This window comes from Argentina silus, assembly GCF_951799395.1.
Source record: "Argentina silus genome assembly, chromosome: 1".
Lineage (NCBI taxonomy): Eukaryota > Metazoa > Chordata > Actinopteri > Argentiniformes > Argentinidae > Argentina > Argentina silus.
The window spans coordinates 32,269,604-32,284,688 of NC_139655.1; the positions used below are offsets into that span (position 1 = coordinate 32,269,604).

Sequence of the window (15,085 nt, forward strand, 5' to 3'; positions counted from 1 at the left end):
AATGGCACACATCAGATTTTTTTTTTTCCTGAATTTTATACCAAAAAAAAAAAATACACTCTCAATCCTTCCTAACCAGAGAGGTCCGCAAAACGTGGCATCCGTTGCTTAGCAACGAAATGTCAACCTCTCTTTCCCAAACATTGCTGCTAGTCGGCTAGCTAGCTAGCTGAAAACCCGGACGCTGCTGACCGTCCTGAGAGTTGAAAACAGGCAAGAATTGTGAATTATTCAAATGCAAATTAGGACTGGCGTCATCAATTACCTAAAGCCTCCTCATTTATGCTAAGTGTGATTAGCAAGCCCTCTGGCAAGGTCAGCTGCAATCTTCGTTTGCAGCTACCACCTACTGTGGTTTACCAGCACACATATTAGGTAGCTAGCTGTACTAGTGTCGTTTCTTATTTCAGAATGGGGAAGAAGGTGAAGAAAGAGAGTGAGCCTCCATCCAAGGATGTGGTAAGATCATTTTTGTTGTGATGGGAGGTGAATTTGATCAGATGTCAATTCAGTTGGCCTTATACAAAACTGTTACACGTACTAAGTGACTTAGACAGTTGATTACACACACACACACACACACACACACACACACACCACACCACACCACACCACACACACACACACACACACACACACACACACACACACACACACCCAACTCACTTAATTTCTCGCTCTCCTTCTCCAGTTTGACCCCCTGCCCATTGAGAGTAAGAAGGCAGCCACCGTAGTGCTTATGCTCAACTCCCCTGAAGAGGAAGTTTTGGCCAAAGCGTGCGAAGCCATCTTCAAATTTGCAGAGAAAGGTATTTAACCCCTTTTAGAAGCTACATATCATTGAGAGAATAGAGCATCTCTGTACCCACAGACTGTCTATGAAGACTGTGGAATGGAGAGGTGACACACACACACACACACACACACACACACACACACACACACGTGTGCCGTGTTGCCCACTCTCCTACTTTGTATCCGTGTCTCTTTCGTGACTACCAAACGTACCTGATAGGGGAAAGCAACAATGGTCCTGCTTGAATGTACAGAATACCTATTGGTGGTGACTGTGAACCTTGTTTTACGACTGTGTCTCCCTGTCGCCCTCTGGTGGAAGGAGATGAGAACAGGAGCTCTCTGCTGGGACTGGGGGCAGTGGAACCTCTCTCTCGCCTCATCTCCCACGAAGACAAACTGGTACGCCGCAATGCCTTCATGGCCCTGGGTGTCATGGCTGCCAATGGTGAGATCCAAACCCCTCCTCTCTGTGTCGTCACTGGCGGTCTGTCTGTCTGTCTGTCTGTCTGTCTGCCTGCCTATCTGCCTGTCTGTCTGCCTGCCTGCCTGCCTGCCTGTCTGTCTGCCTGCCTGCCTGCCTGTCTGTCTGTCTGTCATGCGTAGTTTACTTAAGGTATGAGGTATATAAGTTGGATTAAGTCTCGGATTTCTGTGACACGTGTAAAAAGGTCCTCTGTCTTAAACACTACACTTCGTACTAAATTATGCATTTTGAGTGTTACGTTGTCAATTGGTCCTCTATGGCTCAGTTGGTAGAGCATGGCACTAACAATGCTTAGGTTGGGGGTTCGATTCCCACTGGGACCATATATACTGAAAAATGTAAGCACTCACTGTAATGTAAGTCGCTTTGGATTAAAGCGTCAGCTAAATGGATATATATTATATTATTATATTATTATTATATATTATATATTATATATTATTAATTGACAAAGCGTTATGGGATACATCAGCCAATATGTGATTCAGAAGCAATGTATTTTCCCCGATTGCTGCTCTTTTTGAAAGGGGATGTAAAGAGACTGTTGAAGAAACTAGATGTCATCCCGTCCATCATCGGCAAGCTGTCACCCGAAGGTATGTCACCGCTCTGTATACTTAGACCCACACAGACTAGAAACACACACACAACATCTACATTTCATTCAATAACTGTGGATAAAAATAACACTATATTTTGTGTCTGTGTTTGTCCCTGTGTGTGTGTTCTTGTTTGTTTGTGTGTGTGTGTGTGTGTGTGTGCGTTCTTTGAACGTCTACCTGTTATTCTCTAAGAGGACGTGGTGGTCCATGAGTTTGCCACACTGTGTCTGGCCTCTCTGTCGGTTGACTTCAGCAGTAAGGTCCAGATCTTCCACCACCAGGGACTAGAGCCCCTCATCCAGCTCTTGTCCAACCCAGACCCAGACGTAAAGAAGAACTCTGTGGAGTGCATCTTCAACCTGGTTCAGGTAAACAATGTCCCCCATATAGTACAGTACACTGACTACACTTGACTTGAGATTTGTGTGTGTTGGTAAATTGTAAATTGTGGCCATGAAGGGATGCACATGTCAGCAACAATACTCAAATAGGCTGTGGCATTCAAGCGATGATTGATTGGTATTAACGGGCCCAAAGTGTGCCAAGAAAACATTCCCCACACCATTACACCACCTCCACCATGAGAAGGTGTACAGGTGTTCCTCATAAAGTGTTGAGTGAGTGTATTTGGGAGTAATATTTGTGAGTGAAGTCTGTTATGCAGAATAAATACAGACACTATATCAATACAGAAACCAGTTTTGTGTAACCTAGGTGAATAGCCAGTAGCATTTGTAACCAATTGATTTGGATGTGCAAATATTTTGATGACATTTGTGTTTGAAGTAAAGGCGTCTTATATCAATAGTTAGTACGATAGTAACTGAATGGTGCCTAAATTCTTTTTCTCTTTGGTCACAGAAAGTGATTGCAAAAAGTGATGAATAAACGTCTTGCTTCATTCCATCACTCTCCATTTTTAGAGGGGAGCTACATCATTTGTGGGGGACAACCTGTTTACTGAACACTTGTTATAATGGAGTTTGTTACAGTATAACAGATGCAGGATAGATGAGGGATGGCTTTCTCTTTCTCTGATGTGCGTGTGTGTGTGTGTGTATGTGCATATGTGTGTGTGTATGGGCATCTGTGTGTGTGTGTGTGTGTGTGTGTGTGTGTGTGTGTGTGTGTGTGTGTAGGACCTCCCTAGCCGCGTGGCAGTGCGAGAGCTAAGTGGGATCCCCCCACTCCTGGAGCTGTTGAGGTCAGAGTTCCCTGTCATCCAGCAGCTGGCCCTGCGCACGCTGGAGAGTGTCACCACCGACACCGACACACGGGTCACCTTCAGGGAGGAACAGGGCTTCCACAGACTGCTGGATTTCCTCTCCAACAAGGTGTGTGTGTGTGTGTGTGTGTGTGTGTGAATAAACGTCTTGCTTCATTCCATCACTCTCCATTTTTAGAGGGGAGCTACATCATTTGTGGGGGACAACCTGTTTACTGAACACTTGTTATAATGGAGTTTGTTACAGTTGCAGGATAGATGAAGGGTGGCTTTCTCTTTCTCTGATATGTGTGTGTGCGTCTGTGTGCGTATGTGTGTGTGTGTGTGTGTGTGTGTGCGAGCGAGCATGTTGGTGTGTGTGGCCGTGCGTGCGTGCGTGTGTGTTCTGCTAGACTCTCCAACAAGGTGGGGAGAAGAGAGCAAAGCTTAGGAAACAGTGCTGTGCCTCTCTTGCTATTTTAGGCCGCTGTTCTAGGGTTGGAGGCTTGGAGTTAGGATTTCATTATAGTGTGTAACTCTCTCTCTCTGTACCTCTCCCTCCCTCCCTCTCACTGTCTCTCTCTCCCTCTGTATCTCTCTTTGTCTCCCTCTCACTGTCTCTCTCTCCCTCTGTATCTCTCTCTCCCTGTCTCTCTCTCTCTCTCTGTATCTCTCTCTCCCTCCCTCTCCCTGTCTCTCTCCCTCTGTATCTCTCTCTCCCTCCCTCTCCCTGTCTCTCTCTCTCTCTGTATCTTTCTCTTCCTCCCTCTCCCTGTCCCTCCCTCTCCCTCTCTCCATCTCTCTCCCTCCCTCTCCCTCCCTCTCTCCCTCCCCCTCCCTCTCTCTCTCTCTCCCCCGTCCCTCTCTGCCTCTGTCAGGAGTTGAGTGACCTCCACGTGGAGGCCCTCCAGGTGGTATCTAACTGTCTGGAGGACAGGGACAGTCTGCAGCTGATCCACGAGGCCGGGGGTCTGACCCGACTCCTCCACTTCATCCTCACCCCGACCCTGCCGGAGATCCAGACCTACGCCGTCAAGGCCATCTCCAGGGTGGCTCAGAGCTGTAAGACATCGACGGTGTGTGTGTGTGTGTGCGTGCACGTGTGTGTGTTCGTGTGTGTGCGTGCGTGCATGTGTGTGTCTGTCTAGAGAGGTGCGTGGGTGGGTCTCTTTGTGTGTGCGCATGTCGGTTGCAACAGTGTCTAGAATGAATGTGAGACAGCGACAGCTCATGTACAGGTGTGTGTGTGTGTGTGTGTGTGTGTGTGTGTGTGCGCGCGCGTGTGTGTGCAGCTGAGAACCGTAAGCTGCTGCATGAGCAGGACATAGAGAAGGCTCTCGTGGACTTGCTGGCTGTGGAGAGTGACAGCGTGAGGATCGCCGCCTGCCAGGCCCTCGCTGCCATGAGCCTCCACCTGGCCAGCAAAGACACCTTCAGACACCTGGGTGAGAGGCCACGGCTCTGGAACCCTCCCCAACCAGTCACTGTGGTACCACTCCGCCAGGGGGACCGGTCCTCCTGCACTGACACTGTAGCATTAGTGGAGCACGGAGCAATTCGCTACTGTGAATTAATGGGGGGGGGGGGGGGGGGGGGGATGGGGTCTGTGTAAGTGTATACAAATAAATATAGAAATTTGTGAATATACAGTCATGAGAAAAAATTAGGACACCCTATGAAAACCTTTGTCTTCTTCAACATATTCAAACATATGGACATTTGATATTCATTTGAACAATATTGAAAAATTGAGGTAATATAACTAAACAAATACAACTGAAACAAATTATTTAAAAAATGATTGGTAAAATGTAATTAATAGAAATGCAATCTTCTTGTGAGGAAAAAGTTAGGACACCCCCACATTTATTTCCACTTAAAATGCCTAAAATTATAATCAAGAGCACCACATCAGGTGCAAATGATTAGAACATTGTTACAGAGGATTTTGGAGGAGCCTGTCCTATTTAAACCTCAGACATTTAGTTTGGTTTGCTCTTGATTGTTGAAGTGAGTTGCATCACCATGGCGAGATCAAAAGAGCTCTCTGAGGCCTTCAGAAGAAAAATTGTAGATGCATATGAGTCTGGGAAGGGATATAAAAAGATCTCCAAACAATTCGAAATTAGCCATTCCACTGTCCGGAAAATAATTTACAAGTGGAGAACATTTAAAACCACCACCAACATGGCCAGGTCAGGCCGCCCAAGCAAGTTCAGCCCAAGAGCTGACCGAAAGATGCTTAAAGAAGTCTCCAACAATCCCAGAATGTCATCACGGGACCTACAGGTATCTCTTGCCACAATTGATGTCAAAGTACATGCATCCACCATAAGAAAGAGACTGAACAAGTTTGCATTACATGGGAGGTGTGCAAGGAGGAAACCCCTGCTGTCAAAAAAAAACATCAGGGCAAGACTAAAGTTTGCCAGAGAACACCTAGAGAAAGACCAGAACAATGTGCTTTGGACAGATGAATCCAAAGTTGAACTATTTGGGCACAGTAAGAGTAGACATGTTTGGCGCAAAACCAAGACAGCATTTGAGAACAAGAACCTCATACCAACTGTGAAGCATGGGGGTGGAAATGTCATGGTTTAGGGCTGCTTTTCTGCAGCAGGGCCTGGTCAGCTCACCATCATAGAATCCACTATGAATTCTGTACTGTATCAGAGGGTGCTTGAGGAAAATGTGAGACCATCTGTTCGAAAGTTGAAGCTGAAGCGGATGTGGACCATGCAACATGACAATGACCCAAAACATTCCAGTAAATCTACCAAGGAATGGCTCAAGAAAAATAAATTGAGAGTTCTGGAATGGCCAAGTCAAAGCCCGGATCTTAATCCTATTGAGATGCTGTGGATTGATTTGAAGCTGGCTGTGCATGCAAGACACCCCTCGAACATCACACAGCTGAAAGAATTCTGCAAGGAGGAGTGGGAAAAACGTTCTCCCAATCGATGTCAGAGAGGTCAGAGAGGTCTAATTGAGGTTATTTCAGCCAAGGGGGGCAATACTAGCTATTAGGGCATAGGGTGTCCTAACTTTTTCCTCAGTAGGAATTGGCATTATTGTTAATTTTTCGTTAAATAAATGATTACAAAGTTAAATTTTTATAGTTTTTTGTTCAATTACATCCCCTTTATCTGTAGATATTGTTAGAAAGAAGATAAAATATTGATATGTCCATATTTTTAAGAGAATAACTTAATATTTTGGGGGGTGTCTTAACTTTTTCTCATGACTGTATGTAAATGGTTCCTGGCTGGTATACAATATATACAGTGAACAGCATTTGAAAGAACTGTCCGATGAACACAAATACAGTCTGTCAAGCCACCATTCTTCTCTTGCGACTGTGGTTGTTGTCCTTTTGTGTTCATAGTTTGTGTGTGTATCAGATGTGGACCGTATCAGGTCCACAGTGTACGTTCCTACTCCTGTTTCAGCCAGTAACCTGGTGGTCTGTGTGTGTGTGTGTGTGTGTGTGTGTGTGTGTGTGTGTGTGTGTTGTTTGTCTGTGTCTGTGTGTGTGTCTGTGTGTGTGTTTGTGTGTGTGTCTGTTTGTGTGTGTGTGTGTGTGTGTGTGTGTGTCTGTCTATGTGTGTGTCTGTCTATGTGTGTGTCTGTGTCTGTCTGTGTGTGTGTGTGTCTGTGTCTGTCTATGTGTGTGTGTGTGTTTCAGACGGCATCCGTGCGGTGGTCCAGTTGCTGAGCAGTGAGGGAGGGGAGGTGAGAGAGGCAGCAGCCCAGGCCCTCTCCAGCCTCACACACAGAAACCAGCTCAATGCCTAGTGAGTGACCAACCTTCCTCTCGACCTCTCGTCTGGTGAGCCAACGGTGTCAAACTTGGCCTTCGTTTACCTCTCTCAACCTCACTTCTTTTTCTGTATGCATACATGTATAAAGCTTTTTCTCTTTGTGTGTGTGTGTGTGTGTGTGTGTGTGTGTGTGCGTGTGTGCGTGTGTGTGTGTGTCAGCGCGGTGTACGAGGCGGAGGGGGATGAGGGATTGGTGCAGCAGTTACAGGATGGCTGTCCCGGGGCTGTGGCCCACGCCGCCGCCGTCCTCACCAACATGGCCGACCAGGAAGTCCTCCGCGGCAGCATCCTGTCCCACGGTGCCATGCAGGCGCTGGTGGAGCCGCTGCACTCTGCAAACACACACACATTGGTCCGGACCACACAGTGCCTGGCCGCGCTCGCCTGCGACGCAGAAGGGAGGGCAGATGTAAGTGTGTGTGTGTGTGTGTGTGTGTTCTAACATGAGAGCAAATATATACAATATATATAAATACACACCACAACTGGCCTAATGATGCTAACTTTTCTCAAGACTTAATCGACAGTGAGGAAAATGTTGTCCCTCTCTCCTCTTTCTCTCTCTCTTTCTCCCCCCCTCTGTCTTTCTGTCTCTCTCTCTCCCCCCCTCCCTCCCTCCCTCCCTCCCCCTCCCTCCCTCCCTCCCTCCCTCACTCCCCCCTCTCTCTCTCTGTCTACCTCTCTCTCTCTCTTTCTCTGTCTGCCTCTCTCTCCCCCCTCTGTCTCTCTCTCTCTCTCCCCCCCTCTTTCTCTCCCCCCCTCCCTCACTCCCCTCTCTCTCTCTCTGTCTACCTCTCTCTCTCTCTGTCTGTCTCTCTCTCTGTCTCTCTCTCTCTCTCTGTCTCTCGTGTAGCTGAGGAATGCGGGCGGCCTCGCGCCGTTGGTGAAGCTGCTGCGGTCCAATCACACGGAGGTGCGCCGCAATGCATGCTGGGCCATCAGCGTGTGCGCCAACGACGAGCCCACCGCCGTGGAGATGTGCAGGCTGGGGTGAGTCTTTAGAAACCTTCACACGGTCACTGCAGACATAGTTATTGCTCTTTCACGGTCATGATTATTATGAATAGATTGTATTTGAATGTACCAGGCTTATATAACCTCAGTAATGACAGACTCAGGAGGGCTGAGAGAAACCAGTTGTGAAATTTGCACACACACGAAATAAAAAGCCACTAGATGGCAGCAGAGCTTCACGTGAATGAGTTTGAAACTGTGTTTGTGTGTGTGTGTGTGTGTGTGTGTGTGTGTGTGTGTGTGTGTGTCTCAGGGCTCTGGAGCTGTTGCAAGAGATAAACTCGTCATTGAACCGCAGGAATAAGTTCAGTGAGACAGCACTACAGAGACTGCTGGACTCCAACCTGTCACTCAAATACAGCCTGACCGGCAAACTGGCCTCGACTGACATCACCACTGACGGATTCTACGACCCTGGACAGGTGTGTGAGAGAGAGAGAGAGAGAGAGAGTGTATTTATGTGTATTTGTGTGTACACTGTAAGTAAATAAAGTTAGCTGGTGAAAAGAAATCAGTCAACTCACTCAGCTCTTACAATACTTCCCTTCTCACTCTCTCTCTCTCTCTCCCTCCCCCCACTTCCTCTCTCTCCCCCTCCCCTCCCTCCCTCTACCGCTTCCTCTCTCTCTCTCTCTCTCCCCCCCTCCCCCTCTCTCTCTCTGTCCCCCCCCCTCTCAGGCTCGTACAGACCAGAGGGTTTTGACTCTGGAGGATCTCTCTAAGCAGGCGGTGAACCAGCGCCGACCCATCTTAGCTATTAATGCCAAACTCCCCGACACGTGAGTACAGCATTGCACAGAGCCTTCAATTATGAAGATAACTCTCCCACCCTCCCCTCACCTCTCCTCTCCTCTCCTCTCCTCTCCTCTCCTCTCCTCTCCTCTCCTCACCTCTCCTCTCCTCTCCTCTCCTCTCCCCTCCTCCCCTCCCCTCCTACCCTCTCCTCTCCTCTCCCCTCCTCCCCTCCCCTCCCCTCCCCTCCCCTCCCCTCCTACCCTCTCCTCTCCTCTCCTCTCCTCTCCTCTCCTCTCCTCTCCTCTCCTCTCCTCTCCTCTCCTATACCCCTTAGTGTTCCCCTAACTGTCAAAGTGATCCCTCTCAGTCGCTGACAGACTGAGAAAAATAGAGAATTCTTTGTATGAAAGGACCCCCAACACCCACCCACCCCCTCGACACACACACACACACACGCTGCTTTTCTTCTCCTCCACTACATCCAGCTTTTAGCATTTCCATGAATTTAATCTGTTAAAGAGAGTAATTCACCCCTTAGGGCGCCTCTATTCCACCCCATTGCCCCTAAACAACATACACACACACACACGTACACACATGTACACACACACGTACACACATGTACACACACACGCGCACACACACACACGCGCACACACACACACACACACACACACACACACACACACACACACACACACACCACCCCAGGAATATTAAAGCCCCTCTGTTATATAACAGTGCTGCCTGGAGGAAGTCTGTGCTCAGAGTTGGACTCGGGTTCACCCTGCACAGTGACAAGAGATACCATTGTAGCGTATTTGAGGGGTAGCCAGAGAGGGATTCGAACCTGCAACATTGTGTCTGTCAGTCTAATGTCATTTTTTTTGCCGTCTCTCATTTATCCGGACACAAGAGCACAATGCACGCCCCGCTTTCCACCCCACTCCCAGTGCTTGCTTGCCATAGTTGTGTCATGGTGGGGTTTCCAACCGGCTTCCATCTGCTCTGAGAAGGGTTTGAGAGGTGTGTTCGCTCTCAGCCGGACTTGTGGTTTTTGTGCCTACAAGTTGGCACTTGTCCCTAGGATGGAGAGGTTTGGTTGGTGGTGATGGTCATGTGGTTGGCGCCCTGCTGGTATTGGTGTATGGGGCAGCAGAGAAGAGGTGCTACCATGACTGCATGTCAAGCAGCCTTCCCCTGGCTGCCAAGGCCAAGCCAGGGACAGAGGCAATGGGGCCTCCCTGGAATAATCACTCAGAGCCCCAGAGAGACAAATAACAGACCCCCCCCCCCCACACACCCGACTCCTAGCAGACAAAACAAGTTGTTCTTTCCCTCCGGAGGAGCCACTTAAAGTGTGAAGGCCTATTTCAATGCACTACTCTTTTATGATCCACATTTAGACTTCATTCATGTGGAGAAGTAAGTGCGTAGAGAGGTAACATCTTTTAATCATTGTCCCTCTGTCCTTCCCGAGGGATTTGGATACTGTAGGTGTGTGTGTGTGTGTGTGTTTATGTTTGTGTAGGTGTGTGGGTCTATGTATGTTTGTGTAGATGTGTGTGTGTCTGTGTATGTTTGTGTAGGTGTGTGTGTATGTTTATGTAGGTGTGTGTGTGTCTATGTTTGTGTAGGTGTGTATAGGTGTGTGTGTGTGTCTATGTTTATGTAGGTGTGTGTCTGTGTATGTTTGTGTAGGTGTGTGTGTGTGTGTCTGTCTGTGTATGTTCTATGTTTATGTAGGTGTGTGTGTGTGTGTCTATGTTTGTGTAGGTGTGTGTGTCTATGTTTATGTAGGTGTGTATAGATGTGTGTGTGTGTGTGTCTGTTTGTGTAGGTGTGTATAGGTATGTGTGTGTGTGTGTATGTTTATGTAGGTGTGTATAGGTGTGTGTGTGTGTATGTTTATGTAGGTGTGTGTGTGTGTGTCTATGTTTGGTGTAGGTGTGAGTAGATACAACATTCACCGCTCTATCTGCAGATATATTTTTCCTTTTACAGAGTTCCTATTTAGCAGTTTTCAGAAGTAAACAAGGGCAAAAACAGGCTCTTAATGCTGATTAGACAAGAATCCATATCTCAGTAATGACCGGATGATGTCCATTAATAAGTGGTGTAACATGTATTTGTTTATATGCACAGTTCCTTATGCCAAATGAGAATGTCACATGTTCAGTGCACTGCATATTGATATCAGTGATTTGCTGTTTAATCTAACTTGTTGCAGTTTGATCATCCACTGAATTATTTTAGTTATACTCAGTATATTTTCATTTACAAAAACATACAAAAATGCACTTTTAAAAGCATTGTTAAAACTTAAGAGTTGCCAACCACTGTAAAACCAGTAACCCTAACCCTAACCCTAACCCAGTCCAGCGTCTCCTCAAGACAAACTTTATCAAAGTGGTATATTCCGCTCTCTTCAAATGACAAAAGTTAGCTAGAACGTCTGACTCTGAAATTCATGGATACAAACTAGCCATATTAACTGGTGAAATTAATTATTGGTCAATAATATCTTACTGTGTGACTCCTTATGCCGAATAACTCTTGTTCCGTCAACATCCTTTTAGCTAGCGAATGTGCTAATTGACTGCAGTCCAAAGAGCTAACGTTACTTTGCTAAATTCAGCCACTTCAGTAGACACTCCAGTAACAGCAAACACCAATAAACAAGCTTATTCATTCATAAAAAGCCATATATGTATATCATTTGCTCTGGAAAAACCCAAGTACGCAGATTTCCGATAATTTGGGAATGTGAGGCTAACGCACATCGGTGCGTTATCGGTAGAATATCAGAAGATATTTCTGTAAAAGGCCGATATCGGCCGATAAAAGCTGTGCTCCGATATATATGTGGGGCTCCAGGTGGGAGTATGTGTGTGTATGTGTGTGTAGGTGTGTGACTGTTCCCTGTTGTCCTGTAGGATGTCAATGGAGCAGTCAGAAGAGAGGCAGCAGGACAGTCCTACTGAGACTCGCACCGCATCTGTACTCAGCAGCAAGGGCACCAGCAGGACACCGAGGTGTGTGTGTGTGTGTGTGTGTGTGTGTGTGTGTGTGTGTGTGTGTGAGAGAGAGTATGTGCTTCAAGTTGATCATCGTTAAAGATTCAATGACACATCTCTTCCTTGCTCTCTCTCACTATTTCTCCATAGTAAAGGGAAGAGTAAAAGCCGGAGGGAGGACGAGAAACAGAGGGATGAGGATGAAAGTAAGCAGGAGCCTGTTGTGGTTACAGAGAAGCCTTGGATGCTGCCATACGACGCTGCATTCCACGCCCTGGTTACCGAGGCGACCAAATCCATCCTTCCACTCCACGAGGAGAGGGAGCAGTACAGTGCCTTGGCCAGGTAACATAGAAATACCGACAAACAACCTACACACAATGTATAATAACTACCACACAACCTACACACAGCTTAGAATAACCAACACACAACCTACACACGGCTTAGAATAACCAACACACAACCTACACACAGCTTAGAATAACCAACACACAACCTACACACAACGTATAATAACCAACACACAACCTACACACAGCTTAGAATAACCAACACACAACCTACACACAACGTATAATAACCAACACACAACCTACACACAGCTTAGAATAACCAACACAACCTACACACAGCTTAGAATAACCAACACAACCTACACACAGCTTAGAATAACCAACACACAACCTACACACAATGTATAATAACCAACACACAACCTTCACACAGCTTAGAATAACCAACACACAACCTACACACAATGTATAATAACCAACACACAACCTACACACAGCTTAGAATAACCAACAAACAACCACCATGTTATACACAGATTGAGTATAGTGGCCTCTCTAAACAATCTATCCTGGATGCCCCCGTTTCCTCCACACATTGAACTGTTAGTGACAGCTGGGCATTACTACTTTAGTAATATAAGTAAAAGTAGGAGGGTCTATCCATTCGTGACAGCAGTTGTTCAGTCACACTAAAGTAAAGGTACTGCCTCCTGTCACGTGACTTTCAATATGAATTTGTGTATTGCCCCTTCATAATGACGCATAGGAGACGTACGAGAGTTCTCAGAGAGGCAGAAACAATACCGCCTCCGACCACGCCACGACTGGGGGGCGCTGTTCGTCTTAAAATCTCAGCACTCAGCATTATTCTCTCACATTATTCCATCATATTTATTGACCAATAAGCAGTTTTATTCTTGCTCTTTTTTTTTTTTTTAAAGGTTATATTATTATATTTACCAGTGTGGTAGTCCCACTCTTACATGTTTCAGTTTTTATTGGATAAAGATAGTGAAGAAAGACAGGAAAGTAAGGAGGAGAGAGTCTGTCAGCAGGGAATGGGCCAGATTCGAACCCATGCCGACATGGCCATATGTGTGCACTGTAGGCCATGGTGCTAGACCACTGGACCACCCCAGGCCACATTTCATCCAAAATGTACACGCACCAGAACTAAGTGGTTCCTTTGTTTGTCATTAGCTGTGTTTGAGGCCAGTCAGCCTGTGACATGTGACATGTGTCTGTGGTTGGCTGTCAGGCTGGTGAGTGAGGCGATGGGGGGCGTGGTGGAGGTGGACCGGCTGCATGAGTTCCCATGGGAACTTCACATCAGCGAGCTCAAGTTTGAGCTGCAGTCCAACATTGTCCCCATAGGCAGGATACGCAAGGGAACCTACTACCACAGAGCTCTGCTTTATAAGGTAACTGTTGCATCATTCTCTCTCTCTCTCTCTCCCTTGTCTCTCTACTTCTCTCTCTCTCTCTCCCTTTTTCTCTCTATCTTTCTATCTCTCTTTTTCTCTCTCCACCTCTCTCTCTCCCTCTAACTCCTGACCTCTACCTCCACCTCCCCTCCCTCCCTCTAACTCCTGACCTCTCCCTCTCTCTCTCCATCTAACTCCTGACCTCCACCTCCACCTCCCCCCCTCCCTCTAACTCCTGACCTCTCCCTCTCTCTCTCCCTCTAACTCCTGACCTCCACTTCCACCTCCCCTCCCTCCCTCTAACTCCTGACCTCTCCCTCTCTCTCTCCATCTAACTCCTGACCTCCACCTCTCTCTCCTCCACCTCCCCCTCTCCCTCTGACTCCTGAGCTCTCCCTCTCTCCTCCACCTCTCCCCAGGCGCTGGCTGACCGTATAGGTGTGAGCTGTAGCCTGGTGAGGGAGGAGTATAACCGGGCGTGGAACCAGGTGCTCCTCTCCAGCGGGCCGTCCCTTACCCCAGGGTGCGTCCCCCAGCCCCGGGCCTACCTGGTGGACCTCATTCACACACCAGGGAGGCTGCTGAGGACCAACACCCCACAAGCCATACAATACCAGTCCATTTAGACCTACTACACTATACAATACCAGACCATTTAGACCTACTATACTATACAATACCAGACCATTTAGACCTACACTATACAATACCAGACCATTTAGACCTACTATACTATACAATACCAGACCATTTAGACCTACACTATACAATACCAGTCTACAGAAACACCTTATACATCATACCTTAAACCATATAATACATTATAGACTATAGGCTACCATACGACGTAGACCAGAAAAACTATACCAGACTTTAGAAACCATACAGTGGAAGTCAGTATGCTATTATCTGCTGTTTTTGCTGAAAGACTGTGTAATCATTAAAGTGTTATTCAAAGTTATGTGGACATGACATTGTGTTGTTAAATTGGTCACGTTGTGTCTGACTAAGAGGTGTAACAAACATGCAAGGGTCATACATAGTACATAGTTACCAACAAGACACTCCTGGGAGTGTGTTTGGTGTTGCAACTTAAACTTTGGCATTATTCCACTGGGCTTATGTTGTAACTGTATGAGGTCATGCCAGACAGTGTCCTTGTTGAACCGTAGTCCAGTCACTCACTACCAGCGGGGGCTGGTTATGACCAGGGCTTATCTTCTGTTTGCATTTCTAATGTGTGCAGACCTGACAAAAAATATCATTTTGCTTCTGATCATTAATTGGGTTGTATACAAGCTTTTAGGTGAGGTAAATAGTCTCCTCTGATAGGTAACATTTGTCCATATTGATTTATCTCTATCTCCTTGAAAATGATTCTAGACCTAAAATTACTGTCACTTATATAGCCTAGTCCTTTTTGTTCTTCTGTCAAAAATATCATTTGATCAATTTACAGCTTGCATTTTCTTCTCACAATCACGCTCTACAGAAGGAGGGAGAGGCCCTAACGTCGGTGTTATCAACTTTGACCTATATAACTGATCATCTTGTTTTTTGACCGGGTCTTCCGACTGGACCATACTCGCCGACAGGTTGGGAGACAACTCGACAGGGACCAGCGCAAACTCGTTGAAGCGTTGAAAGTCCTCAATCAGCCGAGATTAGCTCAGACCACCGCTGACGTCCG

At 46.8% G+C, this 15,085-nt stretch overlaps 1 protein-coding gene across 1 annotated transcript; it reads left to right on the forward strand.

The window, feature by feature from the left end:
• Window positions 1-411: 411 nt before the first annotated feature.
• On the forward strand, window positions 412-14,247 carry armc3 (armadillo repeat containing 3; the record flags this gene model as incomplete). Its single annotated transcript, XM_083670301.1, has 17 exons — window positions 412-459; window positions 692-809; window positions 1,118-1,243; window positions 1,810-1,878; window positions 2,077-2,252; window positions 3,024-3,218; window positions 3,967-4,150; window positions 4,381-4,533; window positions 6,774-6,882; window positions 7,069-7,318; window positions 7,763-7,899; window positions 8,177-8,345; window positions 8,602-8,702; window positions 11,595-11,693; window positions 11,826-12,020; window positions 13,230-13,392; window positions 13,815-14,247. 17 exons carry the CDS (start codon window positions 412-414, stop codon window positions 14,019-14,021), a joined length of 2,499 nt encoding a protein of 832 aa, XP_083526427.1. The 3' UTR covers window positions 14,022-14,247.
• Between the last annotated feature and the right edge of the window lie 838 nt (window positions 14,248-15,085).